The 19,878-nt window shown below is 45.1% G+C and overlaps 1 protein-coding gene and 1 long non-coding RNA gene across 2 annotated transcripts in view; one reads left to right on the top strand and one right to left on the bottom strand.

Moving 5' to 3' along the window:
* The window catches only part of LOC137192242 (titin-like), a 79,240-nt gene extending 60,909 nt beyond the window's left edge, over positions 1-18,331 (top strand). The window contains exons 64-83 of the mRNA XM_067602775.1: positions 296-437; positions 551-714; positions 959-1,261; positions 2,059-2,340; positions 2,507-3,100; positions 3,196-3,486; positions 3,704-4,003; positions 5,306-5,608; positions 5,833-6,135; positions 6,271-6,539; positions 6,674-6,989; positions 7,211-7,516; positions 7,710-8,009; positions 8,356-8,931; positions 9,216-9,521; positions 9,618-10,000; positions 10,132-10,342; positions 10,481-16,345; positions 16,490-16,795; positions 16,987-18,331. Coding sequence (XP_067458876.1) covers positions 296-437; positions 551-714; positions 959-1,261; positions 2,059-2,340; positions 2,507-3,100; positions 3,196-3,486; positions 3,704-4,003; positions 5,306-5,608; positions 5,833-6,135; positions 6,271-6,539; positions 6,674-6,989; positions 7,211-7,516; positions 7,710-8,009; positions 8,356-8,931; positions 9,216-9,521; positions 9,618-10,000; positions 10,132-10,342; positions 10,481-16,345; positions 16,490-16,795; positions 16,987-17,279 — 11,813 coding nt within the window. The 3' untranslated portion in view covers positions 17,280-18,331. The remainder of the gene's footprint in view (positions 1-295; positions 438-550; positions 715-958; positions 1,262-2,058; positions 2,341-2,506; positions 3,101-3,195; positions 3,487-3,703; positions 4,004-5,305; positions 5,609-5,832; positions 6,136-6,270; positions 6,540-6,673; positions 6,990-7,210; positions 7,517-7,709; positions 8,010-8,355; positions 8,932-9,215; positions 9,522-9,617; positions 10,001-10,131; positions 10,343-10,480; positions 16,346-16,489; positions 16,796-16,986) is intronic.
* LOC137192250 (uncharacterized) lies at positions 6,814-19,878 on the bottom strand. Its single transcript, XR_010930546.1, has 3 exons — positions 19,575-19,878; positions 7,238-7,322; positions 6,814-6,883 (listed from the first exon to the last, which is right to left on the bottom strand). It is a non-coding gene; the product is annotated as an uncharacterized lncRNA (long non-coding RNA).

The raw sequence follows: 19,878 nt of genomic DNA, 5'->3' as shown, positions 1-19,878 counted from the left end.
TGACTCTACATCTTCTATTCGTTCATCTTGACATTTTTCCAAATTTTGGATTTATGTACTTACATTTCAAAAATAAGTAGCTAAATAAATGTCTGTGTTTTCAGACTATTTTCTCAAATTTTAATGTTAATTTCAAAAGTTAGATTTTTTGAATTGTACTCTAATACAACAATGTGAATAATTTCTTCTTCCCTTGTACAATTATATATTCTGGATTAGGTCTTGTATTGGGTAAGGTTAAACAAGATGTAGTTTTGTTTCTGTGACTCTGACCCGGCATGGCTCTCTCTCTCAGCATTCCCATCCCAGCCGGGCACACCAGAGGCCACAGCAGTGGGTAAGGAACACGTCATCATTGAGTGGCTGAAGCCCGAGAGCGACGGAGGCAGTGAAATCCAAAACTACATCGTAGACAAACGAGAGAAGAGCAGCACCAGGTTGGAACGACTTCTGAATGACCAAATGGAGAAATTTTTGTTTTCACTTTCTGAAGTAATGATGCTTATTTTCTCTGTTTCACTGTATCCCTTTCTCTCCATCTCTGTAACAGGTGGACTCGGGTGAATAGGACCTATACCGTCTATGACACCCGTCTGAAGATCACGGGTCTGCTGGAGGGAAGTGAATACCAGTTCAGAGTGACGGCTGTCAATAGAGCTGGAGACAGCCAGCCGAGCGACGCCTCACCATACATCCTCTGCAAAGACCCCACATGTAAGATATTTAACCGTTTTCAGGCTTATATTTTGAAAATATGCAATGAGGTAGATATAAGGTTTTGAGGGTCAGGCTTTGTTCAAACCCAAAGCATTTTATTTTAAACTGTAGTGGAGATCCGTAAGTTTCCAAATATATCAGGCTTCATCTTGGCAAAATGATCAATTTATTTGAATGACATTGAACAAGCAGCTACACAATATATCAAAACATATTATATCTTTCCTTCTTTTCCTCCCAGACACCCCAGCTCCTCCATCGATACCTCACATCACAGACACCACTAAGCACAGCATCAGCATGACCTGGACCAGGCCTATGTATGATGGCGGCTCAGATGTCACTGGCTACGTTGTGGATATCCTGGAGGAGGGCACCGAGCAGTGGTACCGAGCCACCTCCAAGGCTCTCAAGACCAACGAGTATGTGGCCGCTGGCCTGACAGCCAATAAGAAGTACCGATTCAGGGTGGCCGCTATCAACAATAATGGGACTGGAGAGTTCAGTGAACCAAGCGCTGAATTCGAGCCGCTGGAGAGAATTGGTGAGTTGACTTTGAGGGATAAAATGTCAGGAGGTTTTCATCCAGGGGAAGTATCTATGTACAGTAATTGCCATAATCCATTTTAGAGTGTTTTAGTGCTGTCATTATCACAATAACCACAAACATACACAAGGGGGAGCTCTTCTTACACCATACAGTGTGGACTGGGCACAGCAGCATGCAGGGAAATACATTTCTCATGGCAGAAAGTGGAAAAAGCAGTACTTAGTCAGCGGAGGCATGAAAATAAACTACAGATGAAACTGTACATTTATTTTGTTGAATAGTTTAATTATCAGGGACAGTTTCATATCAATACCAGCACCAGAAACACTGTAAATGAGTCAGTTAACCTATTATACTAATGTTCATGTAATTTTGTCTATGATCAGATGTTTTAAGTACATTTTACAATTTTACATGATTTCCTATCATTTTCAAAAACAAATGTTTTAAGAAAAATGGTTTTAGTCTTTAAAGTAGTCTTACAGTAATACTATTTTATGATTTAAGATTGAGATAACACTTTTACTATATTTTTATTTGGCACATGCCTACTGCAAGTTTTTGTACTCCAGGACTTGACAAAAACATTATTGTTGATACTTAAATCAATTTACTACATGCTGATTGTACAATGTGTCACTTAAAAGCCTATACTTTTTTAGTTTCAGATGTTTTTTTTTACAGAGATGTGAAATGTTGAGGTTACAATTCATTTTAAGATTTAGATTAAGATGGGAAGTAAATGGTGAATATACTGCATTTGACTCTTTCACTTTGCCATGCCCTCTCAGAAATTCCTGACCTGGAACTGGCTGATGACCTAAAGAAGACTGTGTGTCTGCGTGCTGGAGGAACCCTGCGGCTGTTCGTGTCTGTCACTGGCCGGCCACTACCTGTGGTGACCTGGAGGAAGAAAGGTGTGGAGCTGCAGAGCCGTGGCTATATTGAGACCACCGACAGCTACACCTTGCTGATGGTTGAGAAGGTTGACCGCTACGATTCTGGAAAATACGTTGTGGAGGCAGAGAACCCGTCAGGCAAGAAGACTGCCACCATCCTGGTTAAAGTCTACGGTAGGTCGTCCAAAGTTTCCACAGATACCAAGTATGCTAAGCTGAATTATTGTTTTATTTCTGCTTTTCCTTGTCTAGACACACCAGTTTTGCAGTTCTGGTAACTTTTTTTTCAGAAACTTGCAAACAAAATAATTTCTTCTCTTCCTCCATTCATCTCCTACAGACACTCCTGGTCCTCCAGGTTCTGTGAAGGTGAAAGACTACACCAAGGAGTCTGTTGTCATCACCTGGGATGTCCCAAGTGTTGATGGTGGTGCTCATGTCAGCAACTACATCGTAGAGAAGCGTGAAGCCAACATGAAGTCATACAAAACTGTCACAACTGAGTGCAGGAAGACTCTGTTCAGGATCACTGGTCTGGAGGAGGGCATGCACTACTTCTTCAGAGTCCTGCCAGAGAACATTTACGGTGTTGGCGAGCCCTGTGAGACATCTGAGGCCGTGCTGGTGTGCGAGGTGCCATCAGTGCCAATGAACCTTCGGATCGTTGATGTCACCAAGTCCTCAGTCACACTGCACTGGGAAAAGCCATTGTACGATGGCGGCAGTAGGCTTAATGGCTATGTCATAGAGGCCTGCAAGGTGGGTACAGACAGGTGGAGCACAGTGGCCACTGTCAAGGCCTCTGTTTCCCAGCACACTATCGAGTCCTTGGCAGAGAAAGACCAGTACCTGTTCAGGATCCGAGCCACCAACAGCAGGGGAGCCAGTGAGCCCATGGACACCGTCACTCCTGTCACCATTCAGGAGATCACAGGTAAGACAGCATTAAAAGACTCATACACAGATATATAATGATTTCACAATTATTCACTTGACATCTCAACATCACCTTTTTCCTGTTTATTCCAGTGATGCCCAAGATCGACATTACCAGCATCCCTCAGAAGATCATCCATGTGCACCGTGGCAAACCCATCGACCTCAACATCCCCATCAAGGCTCGACCACAGCCTGTCTGCTCTTGGTTCTTTGGTGGCGTCAAGCTGAAAGACAGCTTGGACCGCATCAAGATTGACAGCAATGGCAAATACACCCATCTTGTCATCCGTGAGACCACCATCAATGACACAGGAGACTACACGCTGGAGGTGAAGAACGCAATTGGCACAGCAACCGAGGTCATCAAAGTCATCATTCTCGGTAAGGAGACTTTCTACACATGATAATTATGTACAGGTGTTGTTAATTAGACTGGCAATTGTACTTTATAAGATCCAGAGAAAAACATTTTCCATCAAAAACAATGACTTCTATGAACATTTTATACAATTTGTTTGCATTGATGCACAGATGTAGCTGATTGCAGATTTATGCAAAAAGATTTAGAGATTCCAACTGCCTGCTTGTGTTCATCCAGACAAACCAGGTATCCCAGTCGGTCCAATGAGGATCGACGAGGTTGACGGCGTGTCTGTGACAACCAGCTGGGAACCTCCAGAGAAGGATGGAGGTGCCAACATCGGCGGCTATGTGGTGGAACAGCGTGATGCCCACCACCCCGGCTGGACCATCATCTCAGAGTCAGTGACACGGCCCTGCTTCAAGTTCACCAGACTCACAGAGGGAACCGAGTATGTGTTCCGTGTTGCTGCCATGAACCGCTTTGGCGTCGGTGGCTTCCTGCAGTCCGAGGTGGTGGAGTGCAAGAGTGCTAAGAGTGAGTTTTTTTCTTATTAAACCATCTTGTCTTAGCGTTTTCTTCCTGTTCCCAAAAATATACTAGCAACCACCTATTAACACCCTAGTAACCACCTTGAATACTATAGCAACCATCTAGGAACACTTTTGCAGCCACCCCAAACATGCTTACAGCCTAGCAACTACCTTAGCAACCACATAACAACTCTTTAAGAACTATCTTTAAATCCTTGGAACCACCTAGTCCAATCAACCATTGATTAACTAGTAAGTAAAATATCATCATAAAATTTTTCCTTTTCTAGTTAACTTACACTTGTGTTAATTTTGTCAGCTATTTTTTATTTAGTCTTAGTCTTGTGTCAAATGCCCTTGTTAGTTTTTATCATATTTAGTCAACGTAATCCATCCTCAAGATATTTTTTGTAATTTTAGTCAAACTTATTTCACACAGGATTGTATCTTATCATTATTTGATGAAAACACAGGTTGAATGATCAAGAATATAGCTTTGCAAAAAGTGTTTGGTGTGGTGGTATCAATTTAAGGAATTCATTCAGACATGGAACATGCATATTTATTTTGAGCTAACAAAATTCAGCAACTGGGGCCCAATACTCTCTTTAAAACAATGAGAGCTGTACAGACAACAAAACAACAAAACATTTTGAAAGCAACTTTTTGGTTGCTCAAAGTACATAACAAACTTACCTTTCTGTCCTGAACAATGGATATAAAAATAATTAACCTAATAAATTTGAAAAGCATACTGTACACACTCAAATTACAATCTGCTTGCATTAAAAAACAAAATAAATAGATCTGAAATGTTCCCCATGGACTTAATATAAGGTTAACAAAATCAGTGTCTAGCCAGCTACAGTAGTTCACATAGCATCAATATTAAAGGTTAAACAAGGAAATGAACATATTTAGTCATAGTTTTCCTTAACGAAATTAACATTAACTTACACTTTGAATCCTTGCTTTGAAAAGTTAGCTATTTTTAGCCTCGTATTTGTAATTACAAAAAAGAGATATGATCCTTGATGTAATGTACATTCTCTTTTTCCCTTATCCCTTCTTCTGCATCTGTATCATAAACCATAATCAACGCTGAACTGTCATGAAACAGAAATAGAGGTGGTCTTTAGAGAAAAAGATTTATATTTATTGTGTATCTCCAACAATCCAAAAACACTATCCCTTGTATTAATTTATGGAGAGAATACTGATATTCTGCTATCTTGTCTGGTAATTTTGTACTCCTGTACATTGTCTGTGATTAATATATTAATTGATCTGTGGTTTCCCCGTGTAGCCATCCCTGGACCTCCAAGCAGGCCAGAGGTGATTGACGTCACCCACGAAGGCATGACCCTGACCTGGCAGCCACCCGAGGACAATGGTGGCTCCACTATTTCCGGCTACATCATCGAGCGTAAGGAGGCTCGTTCTGACAGGTGGCTGAAGATCAACAAGAACCCCGTCACCATGACCAGGTACCGCTCCTCTGGCCTGATTGAGGGCCTGGAGTATGAATACCGCATCACTGCCATCAACTCCAGGGGAGACGGCAAACCTAGTGAGAGCTCTGCCATCACTGTCGCCATGGATCCCATCGGTATGTGACGCAAAACACAACCTATATTCAAATAAATATTTTTTTATTTTTGAAATGTTAGTATAGGAGTACAAATTAAACATATCTGTATATATGTGTATATATATATATATATATATATATATATATATTTGTTTTATTTGTTTTTTTAATGTATTTTATACACTAATATTACCAGTCTGGGTCAGTATATTCACAAGATGCCTCTCTGTGTTGTTGAACAGAGCCTCCAGGTCCTCCAGTTCAACCCAAAGTCACAGACAGCACCAGGACTTCGGTGTCTCTGGCCTGGCTGCCTCCTGAAGAGGAAGGTGGCTCGATCATCACTGGTTACCTGATCGAGATGCAGAAGGTGGATCAAGTGGAGTGGACCCTGTGTAATACTACACCCACCAAGATGTGCGAGTACACCCTCACACACATGCCCCAGGGCGCTGAGTACAAGTTCAGAGTCTTTGCTTGCAATGCTGGCGGTGCTGGAGAGCCAGCTGAGATTCCTGGAGTGGTTAAAGTCCAGGAGATGCTCGGTAGGAGAACACATTTCAATTTTTTACATACAGCGACATACACATCATACTTTTAATTATTGAATCTAAATCCAATCGGTTTGTGATAATATGGGATAATCTAACTAAACCAAATCCATACCGTCTCCTCATCAGATTATCCTGATTACGAGCTTGATCCTAAGTACGAGGATGGCTACGTGGTGCGGCAAGGTGGAGTCATCTGCCTGTCTGTGCCAATCAAGGGTAAACCCATTCCTACATGTAAGTGGACCAAGGATGGCCATGACATCTCCCACCGGGCCATGATCGCCACCCATGATGACATCACTGAGCTGGTCATCAAAGAGGCACACAAAGATGACACTGGTACCTACGACCTGGTACTGGAGAACAAATGTGGCAGGAAGGCCGTCTACATCAAGGTGAGCGGCTCCTGACAGTTTTTGTTGACACATAACCTCAGTCAAATAAAAATGTACGTTAGTATCAATTAACTTACATTTGATGAATAAATGTGGATATTATTTCTGACCTCCTGTGTGCCGCTTCACTCTAGGTGAAGGTGATCGGTCGTCCCGATGCCCCAGAAGGCCCTCTGGAGTTTGATGACATTCAGGCTAGATCAGTCCGGGTCAGCTGGAGACCCCCATCAGATGATGGTGGCGCCGACATCCAGGGATACATCATAGAGAGGCGGGAAGTCCCCAAGGCTGCCTGGTACACAGTGAATGCCCGGGTCACAGAGAATTCCCTGGTGGTGAAGGGCCTGAAGGAGAATGTGCAGTACCATTTCAGGGTCTTTGCTGAGAACCAGTTCGGCATTAGCAGATCTCTTAAGTCTGAAGAGTCTGTCACACCAAAGACACCACTATGTAAGTATTGATGTTGCCCATGATGTTCACAATGCTGCAATGTCCAAATACAACTGATGTTTGTTAACAACAAACATCAGTTGCATCCTGTACATATCTGCCAGAGTAATTTATTTAGCGGAAACATAGCAATGTTGTTATTAGATTTACAAATTGAACACAATGCACATCCCTAATTCTGTCAATGAGTGTTTCAAAAAAACAATGTACTTGACCTACAGGCCCACCAGAACCTCCCAGCAACCCACCAGAGATCATGGACGTGTCCAAGTCCTCTGTGTCTCTGTCCTGGGCCCGGCCCCGGGATGACGGAGGCTCACGCATCACAGGATACTACGTGGAGAGGAGGGAGATGTCAACAGAAAAGTGGGTCCGCCACAACAAGACCCACATCACCACCACCATGTACAATCTCACCGGCCTCATCCCCGATGCAGAGTACGTGTTCAGAGTCGTGGCTCAGAATGACATTGGACAGAGCGAGCCTGGTCCCGCTTCAGAATCTGTGGTCTGCAAAGATCCATTTGGTGAGTTAATATTACATGACGGCCAGAATAAATTGATAATACTAAGTAGAAAAATAGTCGATGAGGCACCAGACATTTAAGACAAGATAAAACTAAGCTGAAGTAACTTTGATGGGTTGTAGAACTGGAGATCTGGTTGTATTTTGATAATTTCTCCACAAGTATCAATCTCCTCTCGTCTCTCTCATCCCAGACAAACCTAGCCAACCAGGAGAGATTGACATCATTTCTGTCACCAAAGACTGTATTACCATCCACTGGCTCCGGCCTGAGCAAGATGGCGGCAAGGAGATCCTGGGGTACTGGATTGAGTTCAGGCAGGCTGGAGAAAGTACTTGGAAGAAATGCAACAAGGAGCGCTCCAAGGATCGTCAGTTCACCATGGGTGGCCTCATGGAAGCCACAGAGTATGAGTTCAGAATCTTTGCTGAGAATGAAACAGGACTCAGCAGACCTCGCCGCACGCCCATGGGCATCAAGACCAAACTGAGTGGTGAGCTGTTGCAGAGTGACCTGGTCACACTAACAATGATGTTTTGCAGCAAATTTAATTCAGCTGAATCAAAGTGTGTTCAGTGAATTTGCTCATAGCAGTAAAATAACTCCCTGCCAATTTGACTGTGACCTGGATTGTAACAAACTAAACACTATACCAAATGTTAATTTTATTTAGTGAGTAAGTGTTTTTCTTTTTGTTTTGCATATTAGTATACTTCAGTGTACTTGAAGGAGCAGTATCAACCTGTAAAGAATTTTATAAAAAAATCAATGTCATAGGCAGCACCCCAAAATGTGATTTAAGCTGTGAATTAAATCAAACTTTGCTGATGTTTCTGCAGTTGGTGAGGCCCCAGCTTTGAAGGAAGAGATTCAGGACGTAACCACCAAGCTTGGCGAGTCCGGCACTCTGACGTGCGGCATCATCGGCAGACCTCTGCCAGAGATCAAGTGGTACCGCTATGGCAAGGAGCTGATCCAGAGCCGCAAGTACAAGATGAGCTCAGATGGCCGCAACCACTCCCTCAGCATCCTGACAGACGAGCAGGAAGATGAGGGCCTGTATACCTGTAGGGCCATCAATGAGGCTGGAGAGATTGAGACCAGTGGCAAACTGCGCCTACAGGCAGCACCCCAGTTCCACCCTGGCTTCCCACTGAAGGAGAAGTACTTTGCCGGTGCTGGCACCAGCCTCCGCCTTCATGTTGTCTACATTGGCCGCCCCATCCCTCAGATCATGTGGTTCTATGGCAAGAAGCCTTTGAACGCATCTGAGAATGTGGTAATTGAAAACACAGAAAGCTACACTCATCTGGTGGTGAGGAATGTCCAAAGGCAGACCAACGCTGGCCGCTACAAGGTGCAGCTGAGCAACACATTTGGAACTGTCGACACTGTGTTGCGGGTTGAAATCCAAGGTAATGTCATACTACTGAGAGGAAATAGTACAAAACTCAAGAAAGTTAAAATGTCAAATGTATTTCTTAAGTGATGACAGCCATACTTTAAAATTGAAATGAAAATAAACACTTCAGTTTGCAGTTTGCAATGTAGATGTCATATGTAAAGATGCAATGATAATTTCCAAATGCTCTTTCAATGAATAGTAATACACATACATTTTCATCTGTTAGTTTAGAAACAACAGATATTTCTTCCTGGATCCTAGAATTTTATGTATTCCTTTTTTTGGTTTATCCAGATAAGCCATGCATCCCTGAGGGCCCTGTGGTTGTTGATGCCCTGCTGAAGAGCTCAGTTGTCATCAGCTGGAAGGCTCCCAAAGACGACGGCGGCTCCATGGTCACCAACTACATTGTGGAGAAACGTATGGCCAAAGAGGGTGAGGTGTGGCACCTGGTGTCCTCCTCTGTCTCTGGAAACACCTGCCGCGTCCCCAACCTGATCGAGAGCGCTGGCTACTACTTCAGAGTCTCTGCTCAGAACCAGTACGGAGTCAGTGAGCCTCTGGAGATCCCCTCCGTGGTCATCATCAAGAGTCCATTCGGTAGGTCCACTCAGATTTAGTTTGTCACTTTTGGCTTACATAACTACATTGCAAACAAGGAGACCATTACAATAACATTCTCTGTCTGTTTCTCAGAAAAACCTGGCATCCCACAGCAGCCCCTCATTGCCAGCTCTACCAAAGACTCCTGCCTTGTCTGCTGGAAGCCTCCAAGCAATGATGGTGGAGCTAAAATCACCAACTACTACTTGGAAAAACGTGAGAAGAAGCAGAACAAGTGGATGTCAGTGACCTCTAAGAAGATTGCGGAGACCAAATACGAGGTCACAGGCTTGATTGAGGGCTTCGAGTATGAGTTCCGCGTCAAGTGTGAGAACATGGGTGGTGAGAGCGACTGGAGTGAGATCTCTGAGCCTGTCATCCCTAAGTCCGACCAGTTGCCTCGTGCGCCTGTGTTCAGGGAGGAGATCAGGGACATGACTGTCAAATACCATGCTAATGCCACCTTCGTCACTAAGGTATTTTATCTACACTTCGGTGTTTTCCTCCAAAAATATACGTGTTTATGCACAAGTCTTTGTTTTTCAGGGAATCATTGTTTCTGTTACAAATCTAAATGATTTAATTCGGTTATTTTTCCCATGTCAAGGTGGTGGGATATCCCAGGCCTGTGGTGAAATGGTACCGCAGTGGAAAGGAGATCTTGGCAGATGGAACCAAGATCAAAGCCCAGGAGTTCAAGGGAGGCTACTACCAACTGATCATCATTGCTGCTGATGAGAGCGATGCCACAGTCTACCAATTCAGAGCGACCAACTCTGAAGGATCTATCTCCTCAACTGCCAACCTTGAAGTGGAAGGTAAACTTTGGCATTGCAAAAGACTTATCCTCATGTTTCCTAGAATCCATTGAATGATACCTTCTGTTGGTGTAGTCCTTGAATAAGAATATTAATCAATATTGAGCTAATGTTTTTATGTCATTTTTTAAATTCCAGTTCCTGCTAAGATTCACTTGCCCAAGGAGCTCCAGGGAATGGGAGCAGTCCATGCTGTCCGTGGTGATCACGTCACCATCAAGATCCCCATCACTGGCAAGCCTGAACCAACAGTCACCTGGCAGAAGGGTCAGGAGATCCTCTCCAACTCTCCTCATCACCAGGTCATCACCACCCGGTCTTTCACCTCCTTGGTATTCCAGAGGGGAGTGCAGAGTAAAGATACTGGCTACTACATTATCACTGCCAAGAACAGGTTCGGAATGGACAAACAAACCATTGAAGTGGACGTGGCTGACATTCCTGAAGCTCCAAAGGGACTCAAGGTCAGTGACATTGCCCGAGACTCCATCACTCTGACCTGGGAGCCCCCTGCCAACGATGGTGGAAGCAACATCATTGGCTACATTGTGGAGAAGTGTCCCACCAGTGCGGACAGGTGGATCCGTGCTGGCCAGACAGCTGACTGTAGCTTTACCATCATCAACGTATATGGAAAGACCAAGTACCAGTTCCGAGTCATCGCTGAGAACCAGTTTGGCCTGAGCCCTCCTTCTGAGCCAACTGAGCCCATCACCACAAAGGAGGATAAGTCTGTGATCAGAAACTATGACGAAGAAGTGGATGAAGCTAGAGAGATCACCAAGGAGGAGGCTCTGTTCTACAAGGTTAAGGAACTGTCCTCCAAATACACTATCTCTGAGGAGCTTGCTCGGTGCCAGTTTGGAGTAGTCCACCGCTGTGTGGAGATTGCCACCAAGAAGACCTTCATGGCCAAATTTATCAAGGTCAAAGGAACTGACCGTGAGTTGGTTCTCAGGGAAATTGAGGCTCTCAACGTAGCAAGGTACAAGAATATCATCTACCTGCATGAATACTTTGAAAGTATGGAGGAGATTATCCTGATATTTGAGTTCATCTCTGGAGTAGACATCTTTGAGCGCCTGGGCACTAGCAACTTTGAGCTCACAGAGCAGGAGATTGTACGCTACCTAAGACAAGTGTGCTCTTCCCTCAAGTTCTTGCATAGCCACAACTTTGGCCACTTTGATATCCGCCCTGACAACATTGTCTACACCACACGGAGAAGCACCATCATAAAGATTATTGAGATGGGCCAGGCCAGGCTGCTGGTGCCAGGAGAAAACATCAGACTGATGTTCTCAGCTCCGGAGTACTGTGCCCCTGAGATTCACCGCCATGACTTGGTCACAACAGCCACTGATATGTGGTCTGTTGGTGTGATGGCCTATGTCCTGCTCAGTGGCCTCAATCCATTTGCTGCAGAGTCCACTACAAAGATGATTGAGAACATCTCCAACTGTGAGTACGTCTTTGACAGTGAAGCATTTAATGACATAAGCCTGGAGGCTATGGACTTTGTGGACAGACTTCTAATCAAGGACAGGAGGCTCCGCATGACAGCCCATGAGGCTCTGGAACACCCATGGCTCAAGATGAAGATGGAGCATATCAGCAACAAGATAATTAGGACACTGAGACACAGGAGATACTACCAGACTCTGGTAAAGAGGACAGAAACTATTGTATCAGCGGCTCGTGTGGCCTATGGCGGCGCCTTCAAGAACCACAGAGGATTGGCCGTGGGTAAAGTGAAGATTGGAACTGAGTACCATGGCCTGCGTGCTGGTCCAGTCATGCATAGCTCAGGCGAGGAAGGTGGCCATGTCAGATTCACTTGTAGCATCACCAACTATGACAAGAGTACACAGGTGTCATGGTACTTTGGTAACCGTCAGCTACACCCAAGCCCCAAGTATGAGATTACTTACAGCAATGGTTTTGCCAGCATCTATGTGAAGGACATTGAAGATTGTGATAATGGTGTGTACAGATGCAAGGTTGTGAGTGATGATGGAGAGGACAGTGCTTATGGAGAGCTCTTTGTTGAGACTGTGAGGAGCATCAGGGAGTACTACATCAGCCGTTCCATCAAGAAACTGAGGAGAAAGGTTGACAGGACTAAAATCCTTCAGAGGCCACCAGAGTTCACTTTGCCGCTGTACAATCGTGCTGCCTACATTGGCGAAGATGTGCGCTTCGGTGTCACTATTACTGTACACCCTGAGCCTCATGTAACATGGCTGAAGAATGGAGAGAGAATCAAGCCAGGTGATGATGACAGCAAGTACACATTCACCAGTGACAAGGGTCTGTACCAACTTATGATTCACAACTTAGACATGAGTGATGATGCCGAATACACCGTCATGGCCCACAACAAGTTTGGAGAAGACAGCTGCAAGGCCCGTCTCACGGTGACACCTCATCCTGTAATGGAGGAAACTATGAGGCCCATGTTCAAACGTCTGCTGGCTAATGTTGAGTGTGTTGAGGGACACAGTGTCCGCTTCGAGCTCAGAGTTTCAGGAATCCCGACTCCTACTCTGAAATGGGAGAAGGATGGCCATCCACTTCAGTTTGGTCCCAAGGTTGCAGTCATAGAAGAGGACATTGACTACCATGTCCTGCACATCAGAGAGACTCTGCTTGAGGACTCTGGTGTGTACAAAGTGACTGCAACCAACTCTGCTGGCTCTACAAGCTGCCAGGCTACACTGAAGGTGGGCCGCCTTACTTACACAAGGAGAGAGTACAAGAGTGAGGAGGAGAAATACAGACACATCCAGAAACAAATTGAAAAGACTAACAAGATGGCTCAGCAAATTGTTGCCAGAGAGGATGCCGTACCTCTCAACCCGACGGCCCAAGAGGCATTGAAATTCGCGGCAGAGATGTACAAACCTGCTGTGAGCACCAAGAATGTCGAGGGTGAGTTCGACATCACAGTGGAGAAGTCTGAGACCAAGAAGCTGGAGGAAGAGAGAAGGATCTTCATGCCCTATGAGATCCCAGAGCCTGTGGTTCACGATCCCAGAGATCTGGATGAGGACAAAGCTATTAAACAGTTTGTGCCTCTCTCTGACATGAAGTGGTACAGGAAGCTGAGAGACCAGTATGAGATTCCAGAGAGGATGGAGAGGATTGTGCAGAAGAGACAGAGACGCATACGCCTGTCCAGGTGGGAGCAGTTCTACGTCATGCCCCTCCCTAGAATCACTGACCAGTACAGACCAAGATGGCGTATTCCAAAACTCACTCTGGATGACCTGGAGACTGTCAGGCCCGCCCGCCGCTCACCTTCGCCCGAATCTGAGGTCTCCTTCAGATCCAGGAGAAGATCTCTGGGAGATCTGAGTGATGAAGAGCTGCTGATGCCTGTGGATGACCACCTTTCCATGAGGAGAACAGAGGAAGAGAAAATGATGCTGGAGGATGAACTGGAGCTTGGCTTTTCTGCCTCCCCTGCTGGCAGCCCCATCCGCATTGAACGGCGTGCCGCAGAACATGAAGAGAGGAGGCACGAAGTCAGGCATGAGGCTGTTGAGGTTACTGAGACAAAGAAGAAACGTACCATTTCTCAGTTTATGAGGAGGAGAAGGTCACTGTCTCCCACATACATCGAGCTGATGCGTCCAGTGTCAGAGCTGATCCGACCACCACGTGCCAGGCCTCCTGTGGAAGTAGAGGGCATGATTGTGGAGAGGAGGTCCCCCACCCCAGAGAGGACCCGCCCCCGCTCTCCCAGTCCCATTAGGTCAGTTGAGAGGTCATCCCGCTCCTCATCCAGGTTTGAGCGATCTGCCCGATTTGACATCATGTCCCGTTACGAGGCCAGAAAGGCTGCTCTGAAGACTGAGAGGAAATATCAGGTGGTTAGTCAGACACCTTTCAGCCTGGATCATGCACCTCGTGTGACCGTCAGGATGCGCTCGCACCGCATACCAATTGGCCAAGACACCAAATTTACCCTGAACATCCAAGCCAAGCCAGAGGCTGAGGTGAAATGGCTCCACAATGGAAATGCAATCTCTGAAAGCAGTGAGAAATATGTCTTTACTAACATGAGTGGTGTCCTGTCCATCACTATTCTGGAATGCCAGGAAGAGGACAGTGGTACATACCGCTGTGTATGCTCCAACTCCAAGGGAGAGGCTTCTGACTATGCTACCCTGGAGGTGTCAGGTGGTGGATATACTACCTTCTCCTCTCGCCGTAGGGATGAGGACGCTCCCAAAGCATATGTCCCTGAAGTCACTCGCATTGACCACTATCACACTGCCCACTTCAAAGCTGGCTATGCTTCCCAGACCCACTTTGAAGTAGAGGAGAGCAAGTCAAAGCTAACCGAGACACATGAGGTTGTCACACGTGAAAGATATGCCGCCTCCTCAGAGAGGTACTCCTCCGCTGAGAGGTATGAATCATCTGTCAAGTATGCCTCAGCTGAATACCTGTCATCTGGTTCCTCCTACTCTTCCGACAAGTTTGCTCTGACTGGCAAGCACACCACATCTGGAGCTAAACTGGCATTGTCTTCTGCTGCTGTTTCTGAGGAGGTTTCTGTCCACAAAGTGAAGCCTTCTCTTGCTGCCAGAATCCTCACCAAACCCCAGTCTTTGACCGTTGCAGAGGGAGAGACAGCCAGATTCTCCTGTGATATTGATGGGGAGCCTGCGCCCACTGTAACATGGATGCACGAGAGCAGAACCATTGTAACCTCTCACCGTATCCAAGTCACAACCACTCAGTACAAGTCGAGCCTGGAGATCTCTGTGACAGCCTCTGATGAGGGCAATTACATGGTGGTGGTAGAGAACTCATCAGGCAGACAGGAGGCACACTTCACTTTGACCATCCACAGACCAGCTCCCAAAGAGGAGGTCAAGGCCATCACATCCCCTGAGCCATCTGTAAAATCACCCACTCCCAGTGTAAAGTCACCAGAACCTTCAGTGACATCACCGGCTCCCTCTGTGACCTCCCCAGTCCCCAGTGCAAAGTCACCAGAACCCAGCATCAAGTCCCCTGAGCCTTCAATTAAATCACCAACTCCAAGTGTGAAGTCCCCTGAACCAAGTGTAAGTTCTCCTGCTCCAAGTATAAAGTCACCAACGCCGAGTGTGAAGTCACCCACACCAAGTGTGAAGTCACCCACACCAAGTGTGAAGTCTCCCACACCAGGTGTGAAGTCTCCTGAACCAGAGGGAATCAAATCCCCCAGGAGCGTCAAGTCTCCTGAGCCATCTGCACCCTCTCCAGCACTGAGCATAAAATCACCAACTCCTAGAATCAAATCTCCTGAACCTGAGGGAGTCAAGTCACCCAGGGGTATAAAATCCCCTGAACCCAGACTCAAGTCACCACCACCAATCAAGTCCCCAGAGAGGGTGAGATCACCTGAACCTGAGGGAGTAAAATCACCGCGGGGTGTCAAATCTCCAGAACCTGCAGGAATCAAAACACCAAGAGGTTTGAAGTCCCCAGAACCTGCTGGTATCAAAACACCAAAAGGCATCAAGTCTCCAGAACCATCTGGCATCAAGTCACCAAGGGGTTTGAAATCCCCTGAGCCTGAGGGAATCAAATCACCTCCTAGGATGAAGTCCCCTCCTCCCATCATGTCCCCCAAGAGGGTTGTGTCTCCACCCACTGTCAAATCCCCAATCCCAAAACCTCCCAAGATTCTGAGTCAGCTAACAGCTGAAGCTTGCGAAGGCTCGGTGAGGATGTCCTGTATCTGTGAGAGCAGTGTCAAGGAGGTGGTGTGGTATGTCAATGGGAGGAGGCTTTCACAGAGCAGCCGCTTTGAGATGCATTACTCTGAGGGCTCCTGCAGCCTCGTAATCCATGACCTGACAGACAGTGACCAGGGGGAGTATACCTGTGAGATGACATCAGAGGGAGGAGTCTCAAAATCCTCCTTCTCATTCACTGGACAAGTGTTCCAGTCCATACGCATGAAGATCACCGCCTACCGTGAGCAGCAACTGGCGCTTAAAGGTGAGAAACTGCCTTAAGTATTCCTTCCAAGCTGGTTTACTGCAATTACATGTTAATTTTATTATATTTATATAAAAAATTCTGATATCCTTACTTAAACTTAAACCTTCTGAACATTTACATATCCTCTGTTTCCATCTCTAGCCTCAACAGGATCGATGATGATGAGTCACAAGGAGTCGTCATCATCCATGAGCTCATCCATGATGATGAAGAAAGAAATGCACACGATGGAAGAATCGTCCTCCTTCTCCTCCGCCTCCGCCCATCAGGCAATGATGTCATCCATGATGGAGTCCAGCTCCTTCAGCAGCATGGCAGCTGAGATGAAGTGTGAGACCATGTCCATGTCCAGCATGTCGTCCATGGCTTCTGAGTCGTATGCTATGAGCTCCAGCAGCCTCACGGAGATGGCTTCCCACATGGAAGGATCCTCCTTCAGAGCGATTGGTAAGACAGACTTGTTTTATAGTGGCCAAGAGAATATTCCTCATCTCTATAAAATCTTCTTTTTTACCTTAATTTAAAGTTTACAGATTAAAAAGAAAATTTCCCTTCCACTCTTTCTATTATTGTGTAGTGAATGAACACATTTTTGGGTGCACTGATGTACATGTACTGTGCCTCTTTCCAACTTCCAGGTTCTGCTCCCAGGATTGAGGCCTTGCCGGAGGACATCAGCATCGAGCCAGGCAAAGTCCTGACAGTGGCCTGTGCCTTCTCTGGCGACGCCAAACACATTGAGTGGTCCCGCGGTGGCAAAACCATCGAGGTGACTGCTGGCGGCCGCTTCCACATCGAGACCACAGAGGACCTAACCACCCTCATCATCACCGGGGTGAAGGTGGAAGATGCTGGAACCTACACTCTCAAACTGTCCAACGAGCTTGGATCCGACACAGCAACTGTTCACATTAGCATTCGATCAGTGTAAAAACAAAAATCTTATCTTCCAATCTTCCCCTTTTCCCTACTTCCATGCCTTTTCATTTATTAATTGAGCAAAATAATCTACTTGATAAAGATCTGGATTTCTGTTCTTGTAAATATGAACTATTTTTGTACCAATCTTGACATTAATTTATGCCAAACTAGACTAAAGTCTAAAGTTGTTATAAAATGTGCCATATTGGATAACTATGACTTAGGATTTTTGATCCATTTTTCTGTGACATGTACATAATGTATATAGCCGAATTTAACGGTTATGGGAAATGTATGCATTGTTATTTATGACAATATTAACTGAAACAAAATGAAACTAAATGTGGTTTAACAGGAGAAAGTTTCGCTTGGAACGAATACCCTGTCAAACCGAGAAACTAAACTCTGTGCCTCAACAATAAGTTGAAGTCTTAAGATTGCCTCAACAGGTAGAGAGGCTCCCTGTTGACGTTAAGTCAATCAGACAAAACTATGAATGCACTGCTGGAGAGAGAGAGTGGTGCTGTTGCATTGTAATAAGAGCGTGAGATCCTGAGTGCTGTTTGCATTTACCCTCATGTAAGCAGGACGACTGGACCTCGCTCTCTGACTGATTATGTCATACCGCCATTTCAATGACATGCTCACAGTGCGAGCGGCCTGCACTTCCTGAGCACAAGTGTTTCTTTTTTGTTTTGTGCTCTGCTTCTGGCAAACGACCACTTGCTCGGGCTCTTTTCAATAGTACCATCAACCTGGCCAATCACGAGTCCTTCCTGTGCTTGTTTGCAGAGGCAGAGCTGTCTCTTGGAGGTCTGCAGTGTGTTTGTGTGTTAGTTTTTAGAAGTACACCTGTCAGTCAAGCTGGGCACCGCCAAGCAGATGTACCGCAGCCGGAAAGACAACCACCGCTGCATTTGACAAGGATGGAACGAGGCGTGGTCTCGCGTGTCGCCCCGCACTTTGATTTGATTGAAGTTAGAGTTGTAGCGTTGATTATTTTTGCAGCCTCCTTGAGTTTTTCTCCATTATTGATTTAATAAAGCATGATTATCAGCACTACAGGATGTCTCTGTTGTGATTATTTGTAATAACATTATATATATTATATATATCTTCATTGAAGCTAGCAGCAGTTTTGTACGGCTGCACTATTCCATCACATTTAAATATTCAAGCTGCCTTGTGCATCCTTTTTATACACATTTACCCCAAAATTAAACCTGACAACCTGGAAATGTTGGGATCTCTTCTAGAATTTAAAATAAAGTTTTGTGAGTTGGATCAATATTTGGATACAATAAGAGGAGTTTATAGAGATTGAGACACTGGTGGGTTGAACAGTATTTCCACAAAGCAAACAGAACACATCTGTAAATGTGGTGAATAAACATGCTGAGAGATCATTATGAACCGAAAGAGACTGCAAGATTAAAGAGAGATTTGTGATTGGATGTCACAATGTGGATTGCAAATCCTTCGGCATTGACATCTAAGACAGACATGGGGTCAGAAGAGACAGCACTCAGTATGAGGAGAGAACACCACCCTGGGCTGCAAGTGTTTACTCTGAACATCTGTGGAATAAGAAGTAAGATCAAGACCCCGGACTTTATTGAAAAATGTAAAAAATATGTACTGTGTTTCAGTGAGATTAAACAGAGGATATAAATACCCTGGAGATGCTGGAAAAATGTAAGGCAATAGGTTTCAGAATGTTTGTTAGTAACCAACATAAGTTTAGAAACTGGCCGTGAGGTGGAGTGATAATTGCTGATAAATTGCAAATTGGTAAATAAATAATATAGTGTAATAATAAAATAAATAGACACCTACTTAAATATGATAAAGATCTTGTGCTGTTTACTACAAAACCAAATAGTCTAATGTAGATGAACCAATAGATTATTTTTGATGCTGGTACTGAAAACCACTATTTTCTAATTTATGGTGATATGAATGCCCACACTCAAGAAAGAGATGATGATAACCTGAACCGATATGAAACAATGGGGAAAATGTGTGTACTGTGGGGCAATTACAAATGTTTGACATACATTAAAGAGAAAACAGACTGATTACATGGGGATTTTGGTAATTATGGTGATGGTGATGGAAATAGGGTAATTATACAGTGAACTCCGCGTCGTTTAGGCTAACCCATTGTTGCTAACTTTGGAGCTAACCCCCTTCACTTTTCCAGCACTTGGGGAAACAACAGACTTGACTTTTTGGCATTTATTAACTGTCACGCACTGTAGTCTGTACTGTATATTTACTGCCAGACTGACAACTTACTACTAACCTTTCCCTCTGCTCCGCTAGTATCCACCATCACTTTCCTGCCGCTCACTCTTTCCCGCTCGCTACGCAAACGTACTACGCAATGCCGCATTCCTTCACGGAGCTACGCTACCAATAGTTTCCCAGGCAACGACACAGAGGTTGACTCACAGCGCTGCACAGGGACTCCCAAACGCTATTGATTTCCCAGTGAATGGATATTTGGCGTTATTTTTGACATTATAAAATATTTATAATGGCGGGAGTTCTTGTTGGAGAAACACTGATTCAGTAAACGTTCAGTAAACGGTGAGTACAGTTAGACC

This window comes from Thunnus thynnus, chromosome 11 (genome assembly GCF_963924715.1).
Source record: "Thunnus thynnus chromosome 11, fThuThy2.1, whole genome shotgun sequence".
Lineage (NCBI taxonomy): Eukaryota > Metazoa > Chordata > Actinopteri > Scombriformes > Scombridae > Thunnus > Thunnus thynnus.
This window is presented reverse-complemented; position numbering and strand designations above follow the sequence as displayed.